Source organism: Elephantulus edwardii, unplaced genomic scaffold (genome assembly GCF_000299155.1).
Source record: "Elephantulus edwardii isolate Elephantulus edwardi_28Jun2011 unplaced genomic scaffold, EleEdw1.0 scaffold00031, whole genome shotgun sequence".
NCBI classification, from domain to species: domain Eukaryota; kingdom Metazoa; phylum Chordata; class Mammalia; order Macroscelidea; family Macroscelididae; genus Elephantulus; species Elephantulus edwardii.
In genome coordinates, this window is record NW_006399781.1 from 6,565,256 (window position 1) to 6,584,832 (window position 19,577).

Here is a 19,577-nt window from a genome sequence, read left to right on the forward strand (position 1 = left end):
TATCCATTTATTTGTTGATGGGCACTTGGGTTGTTTCCAACTCTTTGTTATTGTAAACAAAGCAGCAGTAAACACGAGTGTGCATATATCTGCTTGTGTGGAGGTAATGGTTCTTTAGGGTATATTCACAAGAGTGGAGTTGTTGGGTCAAATGGTATTTCTATTTGTAACTTTTTGAGAAAGTACCATACCGCCTTCCATAGTGGTTGCACCATTTTACACTCCCACCAACAGTGAATAAGGATTCCAGTTTCTCCACAACCTCACAAGCTTTTGATGTTTGCTGTTCTGTTAAATTTTGCTATTCTTACTGGGGTGAGATGATATCTCATAGTTGTTTTGATTTGCGTCTCTCTTAGAGCTAGGAATTTTGAACATTTCTTCATGTGTTTGTTTGTCATCTGAATGTCTTCTTTGGTGAAGTGTCTGTTCATATCCTGTACCCATTTTTCGATTGGGTTGTTTACCTTTATCTTGTTGTGGTGCTCAAGTATTTTATAAGTTCTAGATATAAGTCCTTTGTCTGACATGTCGTTACCAAATATTTTTTCACAGTCTGTAGCTTCCTTTTTACCCTGTTGGAGAAGTTTATGGACGTGCATAGGGATTTGATTCTTAGAAGGTCCCATTCATCTATTTTATCCTTCCTGGCTATAGATTTTTCAGGATGCTTGGAAGACGTTTATTTTGTGGATTAGGACTTCTAGAGTTCTTCCAAGCTTTTCTTTAATGAAGTTTATACTCCTTGATTTTAGTCCTAGGTCCATGATCCAGTTTGAGATGGTTTTTGTGTATGGAGTGAGATGTGAATCTTGCTTGAGTTTTCTTCACATAGTTTTCCAATTTTGCCAGCACCATTTGTTAAAAAGGCTGTCGTTTCCCCACTTAACTGGTTTCATCTCCTTGTCAAAAATCAGTTGACCACGGGTAGATAGGCTGATTTCTGGATTCTCAATTCTATTCCACTGGTCTATGTGTCTGTCATTTGTACCAGTACCATGCTGTTTTGATCATCATGGCAGTGTAGTAGGATTTGAAATCAGAGAGTGAGATGCCTTCTATATTGTTTCTCTTTTTACGAAGTGTTTTGCTTATTCGGGGCTTCTTTCCATTTCAAATGAAATTGGACATTGCCTTTTCCATCTCATTGAAGAATGGAATTTGTATTTGTATTGAGATTTCATTGAAAGTGTAAATTGCCTTTGGTAGTACTGTCATTTTCACAATATTGAGTCTTCCTATCTATGAACAAGAGATAATCTTCCACTTCTCCAGGTCTCTTTTTGTTTCTTTTAATGATGTTTGTAATTTTATTTGAATAGATCCTTTGTGCTTCTGATTAGGTTTACTCCCAAGTATTTAATCTTGTGATTAACTATTGTGATGAGTCTTGTTTTTCTTAGCTCCAGTTCTGTATTCTCTTTGTCATTGTAGAGAAACCCAATTGATTTTTGTATGTTGATATTGTATCCTGCCACTTTGCTGAATTGATCAACTATGTCCAGTAGTTTTCTTGCTTTTCTTGCTGAGTCTTTAGGGTTTTCTAAGGATACGATCAAATCATCTGCATAGAGAGATCATTTTGCCTCCTCTTTGCCAATTTGGTTACCTCTTACTTCCTTCTCTTGTCTTACTACTATCACTAAGACTTTAATACAATATTAAATAGGAGAGGTGATAGTGGGCATGCTTGCCTAGTTCCTGTTCTCAAATGGAATGCCTTAAATCTCTCTCCATTGAGAACAATGTTGTCCTTTGGGTTTGTATATATACTTTTTACTATGTTGAAGAAATTCCCCTCTATTCCTATTTTGTTGAGTGTTTTAATCAGGAGAGGGTGTTGAATTTTGTCAAAGGTCTTTGCTTTGCTTTCTTAATGTGATAGATTGCACTGATTGTTTTTCTTATGTTGAACCATCCTTGCATAACTGTTATGAATTCCACTTGGTCATGGTGAATTATTTTTTTTATATACTGTTGGATTCTATTGGCCAGGATTTTATTCAGGAGTTTTACATCTAGGCTCATGAGAGATATTGACCTACAGTTTTCTGTTTTGGTGGTGTCTTTGCCTGGTTTTTGTAGCAAGGAATGTTTGCTTCATAGAATGAGTTTAGGAGAATTCCATCTATTTCTATTTTCTGAAATAGTTTATGTAGAATTGGTGATAATTCTTCTCTAAATGTTCAATAAAATTCACTTGTAAAACTATCTGGTCCAGAGCTTTTCCCCTGGAAGTTGTTTTATAAACTTTTCAATGTCTTCTTATGTAATGGGTCCATTCAGGTGTTCAATTTCAGTCTGTCAGTTTAGTTAAGTTGTGAGTTTCTAAGTATTTGTCTCTTTCTTCAAGGTTTTCATATTTCTTTGAATTCAGTTTTTCCATAATATTCTATTGTTAATATTTTTTATTCTAGTTGCTTCTGTTGTGACATTGTCCCTTTCATCTCTTATTCAGATTTTGTCTTTTCTTTCTTTTCCTTGGCTAGTTTTGTTAGTGGTTTGTTGATTTTATTGACTTTTTCAAAGAATCAACTCCTGGTTTTCTGATGGTTTCAACTGTTTTTTCTATTTTCTATTTTCCTTTTTCTGCCCTACTTTTTATAGTTTCTGGGTTTTTTTAGAGTGTCAGGTTTTCTTGCTGTTCTTTTCCCATTTGTTGGAGATGTTGGATTAGAGAGTCAATTATCATTTTCATTTCCCCTTTTGATGTGTTTGGTTATTGCTATAAATTTACTCTAATCACTGCTTAGGTCTTCCCCAGAGGCTTTGATAAGTTGTGTTTTCATTGTCATTTCAAGAAACTTTTTAATTTCATTTTTTATTTCTTCTATTACCCACTCATGTTCAAGCAAGTTCTTGTTCAGCTTCCAAATATGTATTGGGTTTTTTCTTCCTTTATTTTCTTGTTATTGATTTCTAGTTTTGTATCACTGTGGTCTGAGAAGATGCTTTGTATTACTTCTATATTTTTAATTTATTGATGCTTACCTTGTGACCTATAACGTGATCTATTCTGCAGAATGTTCCGTGCACATTGGAGGAGATTGTATACTGCACTTTATTTGGGCGCATTTGTTGTTGTTGTTGTTGTTGATTGCCATTGTGTTTTGCATGACTCATAGAGAACTTATGAACAAAAGGCCTGAAGCCTTTCTATAAGAATTGACATTTATCAAAGTTCATAGAGTTTTCAGAGGCACAATTTTTAGGAATTGGATACCACTCGTGCTTCCAAACCTGTCTTAAACTGGGAGCTCCACTAAGCACTGTCCACTATGGGTAACCATTACGGCATTTGACACCCTAATGGCACAAGATTTAGCATCACAACAACCCCAGGTTACCTCAATACAGTGTATTGACACAAGATTGCTGTGCCACTTAGAAGAATGTTCCTCCAAAATATAATAACAACCAACTTTAATTCAAAGTCCTTCCCCAAGGTCTTGTTGACTCTAAACAAGAGGCTTAAATAAAAATAACCAGTATTGTATGTTGTGTATGTTGTTGTCATGTGTTGTTGAGTTATCTGCAATGTATAGCAACCCTGTGTACAGCAGCTCTGAACTCTTCCCTGTCCTTAGCCAGTTTCACTATTTCCAACACACCATACACCATCGCCTCAGACACTGTGTCAGTCCATCTCATCCGGGGTCTTCCTCTCCTGTCTGTCCCTCAACCCTTCTGAGCATGATGTCTTTCTCCAAGGACTGCTTTTTCCTTGCCATGTGCCCAACGCATATGAGAAGGAGCTTCAAAATCCTAGCCTCCAAGGACAGAGTTGGTTTCACCATCTCCAAAACAGACCTATTTGTTTTCTTTGCAGTCCATTGTATGTTCAAGACTCTTCTCCAGCACCACAACTCAAAGGCATCTTTTCTTCTTTTGTCATCCTTAGTTATTGTCCAACTCTCTGAAGCATAGCAAGTAACTGAGAAGACCATGGTCTGAATTAGGTATATCTTTGTCTTTTCCACTCTGGAGAGGTCCATGACAGCAGATTTCCCCAGTGCAATTAGTCTTTTGATTTCCTGACTGCTGGTGGTAATAATGCTGGTGTGGATCCGAGCAAGCTGTAATTGCTAACAACCTCAATCTCCATCTATTATGGTGCTGCCAATTAGCCCAGTGGTGAAAATATTTGTCTTCTTGATGTTGAGCTTCAATTCATATTGAAGACTACAGTTTTTGACCTTTTGCAGCAAGTGCTTCAGTTCATCTTCAGTTTCAGCAACCTCAATTGTGTCATTTGCATATTGTGGGTTGTTGATGAGTCTTCCTCCAATCTTCATGCCACACTTCTTCTGCATAAAGCCCTGCTTCTTGAATGATATGTTCTGCATACAGATTGAAAAGGTATGAGACAGGATGCATCCCTGATGTACTCCTTTCCTGATTTTGAACCATGCAGTGTTTCCTTGCTCTGTTCTGAAGACTGCTTCTGAAACATTGGTCCTTATATACTGGTTTATGTTTTCTTGTTTTTCCAGAACCTCTAATGCCTCAATTGTTTTATCTGCATTGTCTTAGATTTTTTTAAATTCCTCTTGTTTTTTGCTTGCTGAGTCCTGTAATTCTTTGAATTTGTCTTTTATCCATTGAAAATATTAAATCATTGTTCTCTTGAATTCTGTGTCAGAAAGTTCCATCACACTTTCTGGCTTCAGGAAATCCATTGATACAATGTCACTTTCTTTTGTGACATCTTTTTTTGTGTTTGTGTAGGGAGTGAGGTAGCCTGTTCCTTCTGTGACATTGCTGTGATAGAGTTTTTCATGCCTGTTGCCTTAATAGGCTCTTGATATGAAAATGTTGGCTCAGGAAGTCACTACTGCAGAAGAGGGCAGGGCAGCTACCTTGCCTGAGTTTCTCTCTGAGCTTTTGACTCAAGGGAAGACTTGCTTTCATTGGAGAGAGAGAGATGGCCTGTGAGTTACCAGTCTTCTCTGTCAGGCAACTGCTGCAGCTGGGCTAGGCAGATCCAAGGTGCCTAAGGCAGCTCAAACTCTGAGAGAGGAGAGGAAATGGGATAACCTGTGATATTTCATCCCTGGTTCAGTTAAGAGAAGTGGCTTCAGGTCATCCTCCAGATGGAAGGTGGCCAGGTAGCAGGGCCAGGTCCTCCAGGTGGGGCTGGGCTTCCAGGCAGTGGTTGCATCCCAGTGGCAGGGCATTGGGGGCAGATCCTCCAGGCAGTGGGTCCAGAGTGTCCTGGTAGCTGGTGGGATATCCAGGCAGTAGGGCCAGGTTCTCCAGGTAGAGGGTTCAGGGCTCCAAGTGGCAGGGCCGGGGCCACCAGGCAGAAGGGCCAAGGCCTACAGGCAGTGGGACCTCAGTCTAGTGCTCCAGGTTGAAGAGTAGTCCAGGCCTCACTAAGAATGTTTTTTTGTTTTGTTTTGTTTTGTTTTTCACTAAGACTGTTTTAATAAACTACAACAGATGCACGGCTAATGATTATGTGTGTGGTGGCTGCTGACAATGTGTGTGACCAATTTTGTTTTCTTTTTTAAAATTTAATTTAATTTTATGTGTGTGTGTATGTGTACTGTCAAATCAGATCTGACTGGTACAGGAGGAGCATCTGGTGGATTCGAACCACACACCTCTGAGATTGCAGTGCAGCTTCTTGTCACTAGGCCACAAGAGCTCCCTACCAATTTTGTTTTCTTTGTGAATTTTACCAAACTTTTTTTCTATATCTGTAGAGTGATCATGTGATCCTTTCCTTTGTTCTACTTATATAATGTATTATGTTGATAGGCTAATGTTAAGCCATCCCTACATGCCTGGGTTAAATCTTATTTGGTTTTTTGTATATGGCTCTTTTCTATGCTATTTGCTTTGGTTTGCTAGTATTTTGCTGAAAATTTTTATATCTATATTTATAAGGTATTTTTACCTGTAGGTTTTTTTACTTAATGATGTCTTTATCTGGCTTGCGTTCTAGGGTTTTATTTGCTTTACTGAATGAATTATGGAGTGCTTCTTCCTTCTCTGTCTTTTGAAAGTATTTAAATAGTATTGGTGTCAATTTTTCTTTTAATATTTGGTAGAATTACACAGTTAAGACATCTGATCTATATTTGGTTGGATTAAATTATTTTTTATTTCCATAATTTCTATATTTTAATTTAAAAATATTACTTTTATTTTATGGTTAGTATATAATTTAGTTTAGGGGTGGTTTTTAAAAGAATAATTGTGTATACATATTTTTTTCCCCAAGTTGATAGCTGGAGGTCCCAGAACCACTTTTACACACTCTAAATTCTGAGCTGTATTTGTACTATTTCAAGAATCTCTACTGTGCCTTTTGTTTGTTTATTCCTGCAGTACATGTCACTTGTCAAAGTAAAACATCACAATATAAGACTATGATTTTTGCTACTTTAGTAGACATATTTGAAAGTTTACCCACAAACAAAGGCTACTGAAAGTTTAAAGATACAAACCATAAGCATTTTACAGAGAAACTGTGAAACTGTTTTATAAAGCCTCCTAGCATCACATTCTGACACAGAAGGGGAAACTTAAAACAAATATGTAATACATGCTGGCTGCATAAGCAAATGGTGTGTCTTCTCAAAATATGCTTTGTAAATCCTAACTCCCATATCTTTGGGTTGGACAATGTATTAAGTAAGAACCACTGAAGAGTCAATGCCTTTGGTTTGTGATATTGGCAGAGCGTATTGCATATACCATTGATTGCCAAAATAACGAGTACTGTCAAGGATGATGAAACTTCATCTCTCATACTGTGGGAATGTTGCCAGGAGGCACAAGTCCTTAGAAAAAGGAAAAGTAGAGGGTTAGTGAAAGAGAGCAATGAGATGATACAATGACTTCAACAATGAAATGGAGCATAATGCAAAATGTATTTAACTGGATCATAGCAATTAATGGCTAACACTGAGAAGAATGGGAATTCCAAAACACTTGACTGTGCTCATGCAACCCCTATACCTAGACCAAGAGGCTGTTGTGTGAACAGAGCAAGGGTTTAAAATTAGGAAATGTATACATCAGGGTTGTATCCTTTCTCTGTACCTATTTAATCTATGCTGAGCAAATCATTTGAGAAGCTGAACTCTATGAAGAATGGCATCAGTACTATAGGAAGACTCATCAATAACCTTCATTATGTGAATGACACAACCTTGCATCCTGAAAGTGAGGACTTGAAGAACTTGCCACAGAAGATTAGGCACTGTAGCCTTCAATATGGATTGTGTCTCAACATTAAGAAAACAAAAATCCTTGCCACAGGACTGATAGACAACTTCATGATGGACTGAAAGGGATTGAGATTATCAATGATTTCATGTTACTTGGATCCAAAATCAATATACTTAGTTACAGTGGTCAGGAGATCAGGAGACATATTGGACTGGGAAAGTCTGTAGTCAGAGACATCTCCAAATTATTGAGGAATAGTGATGTCAGTTTGAGTACTAAGGTGCACCTGATTTTGGCCATAGTCTTTTCAGTCTCTTGACAGAAGAAGAATTGATGCTTTTGAACTGTGATGTTGGAGAAGAGTTCTGAATATCCTGTGGACTGCCAGAAGAATAAACAGATATGAGCTGGAGAAAGTGCAGCTAGAGTGCTCCTTGGAGACAAAGATCATGAAGCATCATCTCACATATTTTGGGTATTTTGCTAGGAAACATTATTCCTGGAGAGAGAGGGACATCATGCTTAGGATGGTGAAGGAGCAGTGAAGGAGAGGAAGACCCTCAACAGGGTTTGACACAGTGACTGTGGCAATGAGCTTGAGTGTGTCAGAGTTTGTGAGGGTGGCATAGGATAGGACAGGGTTCAGATCATTTGTTCATAGGGTTGCTATAAATCGTACTCTACTTGATGGCACCTAACCACAACCTTCTAAACAGTAACAATACATTTCTATTTGATAAATTTTTCTGTCATAGCAGTTCAGGAAGATGTGTGGTAATAGAAATACTGGACCAAGATCTAGAAGACCTGCAATACGTAGCATCTTGTCTCCTTTGATGGACAGTAATACAGTTGTAGGTTCTCCTAGCGAAGTTTCCAGACTGCCGTGCAGCTTGGTGTAGCCACATAACTAAGCTTTGCCTAAGGATTGTGAGATGAGGTGCTTTGTGCCATGTCAAGTCCTTTTAACTTTGATGATGCTGATTATCTCATGCACGATGAAAACCAGACATGCCAGTTTTGGCTGCAGACAAGGATAATGCTTTACACTGAATGGTGGGGAAAAGAAATGAAACTGACTTGGGACCTTAAGCCACAGTGTGGACAGAGCAGCCTGTATACATAACCGGGCAGTTTCATGAAAGAGCTTAAATGTCGTTATTCTTGGAATTCCTGCATTGCTGGGTCTCACTGGTATAGCAGCTTCACCTTACTTACATGTTAATAGTACACATGGGATGTTATATTCCACAAGAAAAAGTGTTCTGTAGTCAAATAAACTGTGAGAAGTAAGTTTATAAAAAATATCTTGACTTCCTTCCTGAAGGAATTTTCAGATCCTTTCATCAGTCAATTAGAGTCAATCAAGAGCAGGACATAATATGTAGTGCATTTAAAATGTAGTTTTTATTAAGCAATTTTTTTCTGCTAGTGTGAGATGAACTCATATTCTTCTGCTTAATCTGCAAAATACATGTTAAGAAATGCTGTTTAGACAGTATCTTAGCTATGTAGTACTATTGTTACTGTGTCCCATTGAGTTGGAACAGCTGACCCTCCAGCGGATTTTCAGAGGTAGTTAATTGCACAGGAGGAGACTTCCCACCCTTCTCCTGCAGAGCAGGTGGTGGATTTGAACTGCATGCCTTTGGGATTGCAGCACAGTTTCTCACCACTTAGCCACCACAAGTGGATGGCTCTAACAGATATTTATCTCTTCCCAGTTTAGGAGACTGGATTCCAAGTATAGAGTGTCAGTCCCAAGATGATGCTTTCCCTTTGATCTATGTACTTGGATGTATTTCGCCCGTTCCCCATCCCCCAGCTCTACTTCATTTATTTGCTGGTTTGATCTCTTTCATATCTCAAAATAGCTCTGGTGGCCCAGCGAAGAGAAGTTACACTGCCTCCCCTAAGGCACATGATTTGAATCCACCAGCCACTCAGTGGGAGAAAGATGGGCAATCTCCCCTGTGAGATTTACTACCTTTGAAAACCAACTGGAGGGTCAGCCTTGAGTCTCTTCCAGCTGACCATGCATAACAACGTATCTCAAAAGAGACTGACGTAAAATATGTCTTACATGTGTCCTATCTCCATACCCTCTCAATCTATATGCAGAACAAATTATCCAGGAGGCTGGGCTCCATGAGGAGAAATGTGGCATTAGGATTGGAGGAAGACTCATCAATTATCTGTGCTATGCAGATAATATAACCCTGCTTGCTAAAACTGAGGAGGACCTGAAGCACTTGCTGCAGAAAGTCAAGGACTGCAGCCTTGAATACGGATTGAGGCTCAACATCAAGAAAACAAAGATTCTCACCACTGAGCCTATAGGCAGCATCAGTATGGATGATGAAGAGATTGAGATTGTTAACAGCTTCAGTTTACTTGGCTCCACAATCAATACTCTTAGTACTAGCAGCCAGGGAATTAAAAGATGAATTGCAGTGGGAAAGTCTGCTGTCAGAGACCTCTCCAAAGTACTGAAAAGCAACAATATCAGTCTGGAGAGTAAGATGTGCCTGATACAGGCCATGGTCTTTGCAATTACTTGCTATGCATCAGAGAGCTGGACAATGACTAGAGATAACAGAAAGAGAGTTGATGCTTTTGAGCTGTGATGCTAGAGAAGAGTATTGAATATATCATGGACTGCTAGGAGAACAAACAGTTCATCCTGGAGAGGGTGAAGTCAGGCTGCTCCTTGGAGGCAAGGATTCTGAAACTTCATCTGATATACTTTGGACATATTGCAAGGCGGGACCAGTCCTTGAAGAGGGACGTCATGTTTGAGAAGTTGGAGGGACAGCGTGAGAGGAAGACCCTCGATGACATGGATTGATTCAGTGACTACAATAATGGAGGTAGGTGTGTCAGAGATGATGAAATTGGCTCAAGACAGAGCAGGGTTCAGAGCTGTTGTACAGAGGGTCACTATGAGTTGCAAGTGACTCGATGGCACATAACAACAACAATGTCGTATGTGGACTCAAGAGCCCTCTAGAGTTTGCAGATACAGGGCTGATGGTGCCACTACTACAACCAGGGCATTTTACTCCAGGGCTAAGGCATGAGAAAGATGGGCAATCTTCTCCTGCTGGAGGGATGGTCATGGTCAGTTCCAGCTCCAAGGTATGCAATAACAGCAACCCAAAGCCTCAGACACAAGATGAAATCCGAGTCCCTCTAGGGGGCAGCACGGGTACCTTATAAAACCATCTCCCACAAGGACAAACACTGTATAAAACCATTATTGAATGAGTATAAGAATCCAATGGGGGTGGGGAAGGGTGGAACCAGAGGGATGAGGATGTGCAGGAGGAGGGGGCGATTAACCATGGGGTTGTACAATTTGATGGGGGGGGGTGAGGGAAATTAGAAGAATCTGTTCTTGAAAACAATGTATTTGGATTTTGTAAATAAACTAGTATAAAACCAAACCAAACCAAACCATGGGTGGTCTGAATGTATAAAACAGTACTGGTGATTTTACTGGTAGTTTTGGACTAATTTCCATTTACTCAAATGGAAAAGTGACATGAATTTCTCTTACAGAACAGTAACCTTTTATTTTTTTTTCTTTTCCCTGTTTTTAAGATATTGCAAAAATGCAGAGCTATTTCCCTGAAGGAACATTGTGTGAAGTCCTGGAGAGGGGCATGTGGTGTCTGTCCAGGGGGCACCTGTGTACCTGCCACAGCGTCACAAGAATTCTTTCCATGTTCTGCCTCTCGTCACTTCCATAGGACACCAGCAAGCAGAGAGGGGACGTGGGACCTTAGCAGGAGGCCAGAATGGAAGGACATGGTGGACTTCCCCACCCCTGGGAGCAACACCATAGGAACATTCAGCAAGAGTGACTATCGTTCTGACTGTCCTTCTGGTCACCCACCTGTGAAGTGAGATGTGTGGAGATGTTCCTCCTGTGAGGCCTGTGGGGTCCTAGTGCTTTGCGGTCTATTAGCACAATCATGTGTGGATGGTTTTGTAGAATCAGAGAAGGCTAGAGAAAGCTATGACTGTAGTGAAGAGTGGTCAGAATGAAAGGATCCAAAATGATGTGTTTCCTATTGGCAATCAAACCTTTAAGGGGCTCTGTTGGTCTAGTAAGGAGTGGTGCTGCCAACTCAAAGGCAAGTGGTTCAAATCCACCAGGTACCCTGAGGCAGAAATTTCCTCTGATGCGATTTACAGCCTCTGAAACTGCTGGAAGGTCCTCTTTGAGTCAGTCCTGACTTGATGACAAATAACAGTAACAGAACCCCAACCACTTTTATGTTTGGCTAAGATATGAATCCCTTGAAGTTGTTGGCATTGGTACTTGTTGTGACCTTGTGTATAACCAGATGAAGTGTTACCACGTCTTGCTGTCCCTGTGGCTTGCTTAGGATTAGAGCATTGTGACCTGTCTAGAGTTTGGAAGTAGATTACCGGGCCTTCGTCTGTCTTAGCCAGAACAGACCTCTGCCAGCTGGTGAATGGTGGCTGTGCAGGAGGAACATTGGCTGGACTTGAACTCAGGTCACCTACAGAGAAGGCAAACCTACCAATCCCTCACATATTCTCATAGAACATTAGACCCATTGTGACTATTAAGATAATCAGATGAATACCGAGAAGTCTGCTGAGGTATTCCGGATGAACTCATGTATACACTTGTGTATATATACAAGGCTGAGTGTATGAATGTATATTCAAAAAAGCGTGAAACATTTTTTTCTGTAGGTATGCCATCATAGGTTGTGTGCACTGTTGTGTGCCGTGGAGTTGGAATTGGTTTTCAGAGTACATGGCACAGGAGGCTGCCTGTCCTTTTCCCTCACAGGAACCGGTGGATTCACACTGGTTCCTTTGGGTTGACAGTGCAACTTTCTGCTAGGCTACCAGAGGCCAGAGGTTGTACAGGACTAGACTTTCTTTACACTTGACATGCCGCAAAGGGCTCTGTGTGCTTTTAAACCCCCCCAGTCTATTGGATTCACAAGCCTAGGTGGGACCATAGCAGGTTCTGAAGGGTCACCCTTTCACCAGTTGTGGAAGCAGCCGGAAGTCATGAATGGCCATGCGCCTGCTATGCTGCCCACACAACTTCCTGTGGAAGGTTCCCCATAGCCGACCTCTGCTGTAACCTTTTCTGCCTCTGTCTACACCTCCCACTTTGTAGCCACTGGCCGCAGCTCTCCTCTTTCTCTATGTTGTTGTTGTTGTGTACCAGAGTCAGAAACTACCCATAGCTGAGTTTTCAGAGGTAGTTAATTGCACAGGAGGCTTCCCATCCTTCTCCCACAGAAAAATATTGAACAGTGGGCCTTTGGGAACGCATTACAGATTCTGTCACTAGGTCACCAGAGCTCCCTCTCTGTAGGTGTTTCAAAAGTGGGAATCAAAATGAACTCACAGAGTTTGCTGAGCAGAGGAAGGGGTTGAAGGAAAGATCCAGTGGGGATCTGAAAAGACAGGGTAATAGTGGTCATAGTTCAATGGTAATTTTATAAAACACAACATATGGGAATTATCATATGAAACACAATGCAAATAAATATGTGAAATACAATATGAATAAAACACAATGTGTATGGATTTTGTATGCAAACCAATATAAAAAATTTTTTAAAGAGAAAGGGAGAGGAAGGTGGTACTTGTTTCCAAAAAGTTAAGTAGGGAGAAGTGAATGAACTGGTAGAAATGGTGGGGGGAGAAGGAGAAAGTCAGGAATGAGCTGATGACTTCTAGAAATGTCAGATCAGAAGGCCCTTTAAACTGTGTTTGGAACTCTTAAGATCAGGAACAAGGTGAGACGTTGCCCCTTGCCATCTTGTAGGCTGGTTGTGGGGACCAAACGAGGCAGCACCTGGAAGCATCCAAGACCAGTCCTTAAGTGGTGCCTTTCTGAACCTTGGTAACAATGGCCTCTGGCAACTCATTCTCCCTGACCGTGCACTGTGCCTTCCTGTGTCTGTGCCTTTGCACACATTGTTCCCCCAATCTAGAAGGCCCTTCTCCACTCGGAAACAGATCACTCTAATACCCAGCTCAGAGGTCACCCCTTTCTCAACTCTATCGGCAAGATCCAATGACAGGATCCTGCGTTCCCACAGAACGTGGCACGCCGTGTTGTAATCATCTATTTCCACATCTGTTTCCCCCAACTAGACAGAGGGCTTCACATGTTGTCTTCATACTTCCTTGATCTAAACATCCTTATGCCCCAATTGGAACAATGTGAGTTAGAAAAGAATCCGTAAGACTTCCTATAGATTTAAGAAGAACTTTATTTTACTGTATTTTTACAAAGAATACCTGCTGTTGTTTACAAATCTGAAACTCTCTGTACTTGGTGGTTAGGAAAGAGGAGATGTGCAAGGTGGCTTCACAAAATAGCTTGGCTTTCTGAAAAATGCCTGGTGGTCCATCCCAGGCTCTGCCTTTGCCAAAGGTTTTAGGACATAAGAACAGAGGAGACACGTGACTTCCGTTTTCTTGTGTCATGAGGGATGCTCCCTTCAGGTTTTATTTGTTGACCAACCCTTCCAAATTCAGGAGGTCCAGTCAGATCTTAGATCCAGTGAAAAGTTAAAATCAGATCTACCCCTGACAATTCCAAAACCAACCAGATTTAAAATTAACCTGTAGAAGGAATCAGAAAACCGAAAACCTCCAAAGCCAAGTCTATTGGTTATGAAGTCATTGTTTCTCAGCATTCCCTGCCCTCCACCTGTTCCATCTGTGGAATGGGCTCTGGGTATCTGCACCCTAAGGCTGCTTAAGTTCATGCTCTGCTTGGAGGCTGTGGTTCCATCATCAGATCCCTGTGACTGGCCCTGGAGTCCAGAAACAGAACTATGCTATTTTCTCAACAGGCCCATAACCAGCATGGTGGGATCATTTGGAGACTTCACCAGGTGAAGTGCCCCCTCCTCAAAATTCTACTCCAGGAGCCCCTCACTTGGATCCAGGACCCCAATGCCAAGTGGACAGCACCCAGCTTCTGGGGGCCACCACCAACCTTTTGAGTTGAAACATTTCCAACCTCTTTCTCATGCTTCTCTAGTCCTTGTGATCGCAGCTGCTGCTTGCAGTTAACAATCACTGTGATACTTCATTATTCTCACTTGTCTGTTCCTTTTCCGTTTATTGGTAGTTGAACTCTTTATAGTAAATTCTTATTTATATATTCTTTATAATAAATTCTCTGTTAAAATAACTGCTATATCTTTCTCTTGATTGGATGCTGACTGATACACCAAGAATTCCAATACCCTGAACAGAAGAATTCAATAACTGAACAGAAGAATTCAATAACTCTGAACAGAAAGAAATCTGAAAATGAAATATGTAAACACACCAAACAGAAGAAATTAAGTTGGGGGAAAAAAATCTAACTGGCAAGAAATATTTGAAAGTGACTGAAAATAACTTGAAAATTAAATATCACATAGCCTCTATAAATAAAGTTTATCAAGTATGATGTTCAAACCCCCAAAACTCTGAAATAATTAAAAATTTCAAAACCGTTTAATACACCAATGTAAAAGTAAATAACTCAGAACCTAAAATAAAGGAAAAGAAATAACTAAACAGAAACTACTCTAAAACTAATTCTAGGACTAAATAAAGTTTTTTTTAAAAGCCTTAAAAAGAACCCAAACCATTTTACTTTGAAAATAAATTAACTCCAAAATGAAATAATTTTAAATAATTTTTAAAAATTCCAGTCAGTTTTAAATTCAACAAATAACATTAAAAATAAATAACTCAAAACTCCAATAACTAAAAATACAATAATTCAGACAATAAACACTAAACATAATTATAAAGCCAAGTAATTAAAATGGATTATAAATCTATTTAGTTAGAAAGCACCTAATTCTGAAGGCAAAGCACTTTAAGCGAAGTGAAAATGAGTAAGCTCAGAATTAAATAGCCTTGAAAATAAAATATTACAAAGCAGGAACTTTAAAGCTTTATAGCAATTGCTGTTGATTGGCGTTGAGTTGAGCACAACTCATAGCGACACTATGAACAAAAGGCCTGAAGCCCCTCTACAACTATCAACATTTGTCAAAATTCATAGGGTTTCCAGGGGCATGTTGTTTAGAAAGTGGATGCCACTCCTGCAATTAGGAAATTAAAAAATGCAAATTACCTGAAAAATAATTGGACTAAAAATAGAAACATAAACCACTGAAATAATTCTCTGATAACAATTAAGTCCTCAATCCAAAGGTCAATGTTTTCAGAAGGGAGCTTGGAAAGCAGACCTGCATGAAGAGACCCAATCCTGTCATGAAGGCGCCCACACGTGGCACCCATAGTCAGAACAACCTCTCAGACAACCAGAGACCCCCAGCCTGCTGGGGTCTGAGTGCCTGCCGAGATGCCTGGTCACATCTGAAGATTTTTTGGTTTTGTCACAAGTGTAAGTGGGATGATGTCACTGGATTGCTGAAAATATTTATAAAGCACATAACAGCCTCACAACACAGAATCATCCAGCCTGAAAAGCTGAATTATGAAACAACTGGGCCACGACTGGAGGGTCCTGGGCCGGGACCTCCAAGCTAGACTCTGTGGCCCCTGTAAGCGCTGTGAGCCGCAGTGGTCAGGGCCAGTGAGCTTGGCTGACACCTGGTGGTGGCACCCCCTGGCTGGCGTCCCTGTGTGGCCCTCCCAGGGTGGCCAGTTCACAAGCTGCCCTCTGCTTTAGGGTGGGCAGTGGGCTTGATACCCACTAGGACCTCTCTTCCATTGAAAATAGGCAGGAAGGGCTCAGCCGGAGATGGCGTGAAAATAGCGTCCACTCTGGGGAAGAGGTCCTCAGGCGTCCTTTGGGGTGTGGAGGCCCAGCGACACCGCAGCACTCTCCTCACCTCTGTCTTCTGACCTAAAAGCACAGGAAGAAAATGAGAGGAGTAATGGGCACCCCCCGACTTGGTCTGCCCCTCTTCCTCACTCACGTCTCTTCTTCCCACTCTTCTCCTGGAATCCCATCTCCCGGCTCCAGAAGAGATTTGGAGGTACAGGTTTCATAAGCCTCATCCAACTGGAAAAGTCCTGAAAGCTGGAAGAGAGGGGTAGTGATGCACTTCTGAGCAGGAATGAGAAATAGGCAAGAACCAGGAAGGAAAACAAATTACACTCAGAACGCTGCTCTCTTTTCCCATTTCTTCTGCACCTTCACACTCTTCAAATGTTTCCGTGGAGATAAACTCCCTGCTGGTGCTGCCTGAGGAAAGAAAAGAAAGAACTTGGGCCATGGTGAACGTAGGTGATGGGAGTCGGTCCCCGCTGCCAGTGCTGGATGGAGTGGGCAGAGTCTGTCCCCAGGGCCATTACTGTCCCATCTCTGACTCCTCCTCTCTGTGGGGCAGGACACTGCTTGGGGGGTGTGCAGCATGGGTGGGTGGGTGGGGGGGCGGCTGTGAGTGCCAGGCCCTTTTCCAGAAATTCTGTAACTAAGACTAGATGTGTCTACATAGTGTTTGCTAGCCCACACACTCTGTGGTAGTTCCTCCATGAAAACCACCATTGTCTGCATTGCTCTAGTGAATCCTCACCTCCTCCTTGCCTTCCCTCCCACTCCCCATCTTCCTTCCTCCTGGCCTTGGCCTCCTTTTCTACCTTCTAATAGTTTTTGGAGGAGCTCAGGTAGCCTCAAGGGTTAGAGTTGGGCTGCCAAGCCAAAGGCACATGGCTTGAATCCATCTCTGAGGTGAGAAATGAATCCATCTCTGAGGGACCAAGATGGACAGTCTCTTCTCTTGTGATTTACAGACTCTGAAAACCTGCTGGAGGGTCAGCTATGAGCTGGTTCTGACTGGACAGCACACAACAGTAACCTGCTAGGTCCTTGGAAGCTTCTGTCAAATTAGATGGCAAAATCAGAGAAGCAAGAGGGAATGACCTGCCCCATGTCCAACGCCTATTATCCTTCAGTCACGCTGCATCTACTGTGTGTCCTGGGTGATGACAGGACACTCAGTGAGGACTTGGTCAGGCTCTGTGGTGGGTCAGGAGCTGAGGCGGCGCCAGGACCACTGGCTCCTGACTCCTAGACAATGTCCTTTCATTTTGTCCAGGCCCTGGGCTCCCTTTTGCTTTGTAATGTTGCCTCTATATTTAATCCCTTCCTACTTACTTTACTGGTGGCCATGGGGTCTGTACCATCATTGGTAGAAGGAGGGACAGCACTGAACTGACCCCAGAAAGAGTGAGTAAAGGAGAGGCCCACTGCCTAGGGGAGCAGCAGGGACTTTGAGTCCGGCAGACCTGAGTGATTCAGACTGTGCCCTCACACACTGTGGGACCAATCTCCTCATCTCTGTGATGAAAGTACTATTTGGCAGGGTTGGTGTGAGGCTAGAGGCCCTAATTGCATAGCATTAGTCATCTGGCCACTAAGAAAAAAGGTCGTCGGTCCACCCCCACCAGCTGCTCTGTAGGGACCGACGAGATGGTCCACTTCCATAAAGACTTGGAAACCCTGTCAGGTAGTTCTACTCCCTCTTAACAGGTCAGTATGAGGCACAAGTTACTTAACAGCAGTGGGTTGATTTCTGGTTTAATGTGAACTTTAGTAAGAATGTATATAATGAAAAAATATGCAGCCCATTATATAAATTAGGGAAAAAATCCTTTACCAGTTATGACTGTTATTCATATTCATAGTGATTACAATAATTTAAGAAAGGGTCTCAGAATAACTCTGGGAATCCCAGGTAAGCTATTATTACTCACATTTGGGAGAGCTGTGGGTGCCATTGTATTCGTCCTCATAAATACCTGGGGGAGAAAATAAATTAAAAGGGCAATAAGCAACTTAGTGGTGAGAAGGTGTGGTACAATCCTGAAGGCCCACAGTTCAAATCCACCATTTGTTCCATGGGAGAAGGATGGTAATCTCCTCCTATACGATTTACTCCCTCTGAAAACCCACTGGAGGGTCAGATCTGACTCGATGGCACACAACAACAACAACAACAACAACAACAACAACATTTGGCTTTATTAAGAAACAGAGCACAGACCCAGACACAACACACACAAATAGTCAACTTAATTATGTAAAAAAAAAAAAAGTGATAGCTGCAGTCCCAGACAATGTCCAACAGTGTGTTCCCATGAGGGAACCCTGATATTCCGGGGTACCCCCAGCCCCGCGTTCCAGAGCAAACATAAAGACTGTTGATGCAGGAGGACAAAATGAATGGGAAAGGGAGGTCATGAAAACTCATGTCCAGAAGAACCCAAATGTTCTCTCTCCCTTCCACAAAAGAGTTTTATAGGTCATCTCACAAACGTCCAGTAAACAAAACCAAATCCACAGAGTTCAAGACTGTCCCACCTCACAGCAACCTCGAAGGACAGCACAGAACTGCCCCATGGGGTTTCCACTCTGGGATCTTACAGGAGCAGGCGGTCACATTGTCCTCCTGCAGAGCAGCGAGTGGGCTTGAACCGTCGGCGAACCTTTGGTCAGCCTTCCAACACCTTTAGTTTGTTGTTGTTGTTGTTATGTGCCATTGAGTCGCTTGCGACTCATAGCGACCCTATGTCCAACAGCCCTAAACTCTGCTCTGTCTTGTGCCAATCGCACTGTCTCTGACACTCCCATCCCAATTACCCCAGTCACTGAATCAATCCACCTCATAGAGGGCCTTCGTTTCCTGCGCTGTCCCTCCACCCTTCCAAGCATGATGCCCCTCTCCAAGGACTGGTCCCTCCTTGCAACATGTCCAAACTATGTCAGACGAAGCTTCAGAATCCTTGCCTCCAAGGAGAAGCCTGGTCTCACTCTCTAGGATAAACTTGTTTTGTCCTCCTAGCAGTCCATGGTATATTCAAGACTCTTCTCCAGCATCACAACTCAAAACCATCAATTATCTTTCTATAATCTCTAGTCATTGTCCAGCTTCATGATGCATAGCAAGTAATTGCAAAGAGTATAGTTTTTGATAAATTGTAGTTTTTGAAAATATGCCAAGATCATTTCCCCTCAAATGTTTTCTCCTTAGATGTCCACTAGATGTCGCAATGGAACCACTGTAAATGCCATCAATAGGCAGACCATTCTGCCCGAGATTTATAGGCAAACTATACTCCTTCCCTTGCCTCCCACTTCAAACCAGATTTCTCTCTTCCTTAAAATTGTGCATGTTTTTCTTAGGACATCAATACCACATGACCTAAGATACTTAAGTACCTGAGTGATACTTGGCTCTCCCTCAGAGTCAAGTGTCATGGGAGTATAGCATTTTCATTTCAGGACTGGAGCACAGCTTAAAAGAATTCGTACCATCCTGAGCTTTCCCTACTTACCCTGGAGGAACAAACAGTGTACCTGTGTGTGTGTGTGTGTGTGTGTAACAAATATGATATTATAATATGAT

The 19,577-nt window shown here is 41.7% G+C and overlaps 1 protein-coding gene across 1 annotated transcript in view; it reads right to left on the minus strand.

The window, feature by feature from the left end:
* Positions 1-16,005: 16,005 nt before the first annotated feature.
* The window catches only part of LOC102870629 (probable guanine nucleotide exchange factor MCF2L2-like), a 137,366-nt gene continuing 133,794 nt past the window's right edge, over positions 16,006-19,577 (minus strand). The window contains exons 8-10 of the mRNA XM_006884156.1: positions 16,326-16,414; positions 16,146-16,249; positions 16,006-16,072 (exon numbers count right to left, since the gene is read on the minus strand). Coding sequence (XP_006884218.1) covers positions 16,006-16,072; positions 16,146-16,249; positions 16,326-16,414 — 260 coding nt within the window. The remainder of the gene's footprint in view (positions 16,073-16,145; positions 16,250-16,325; positions 16,415-19,577) is intronic.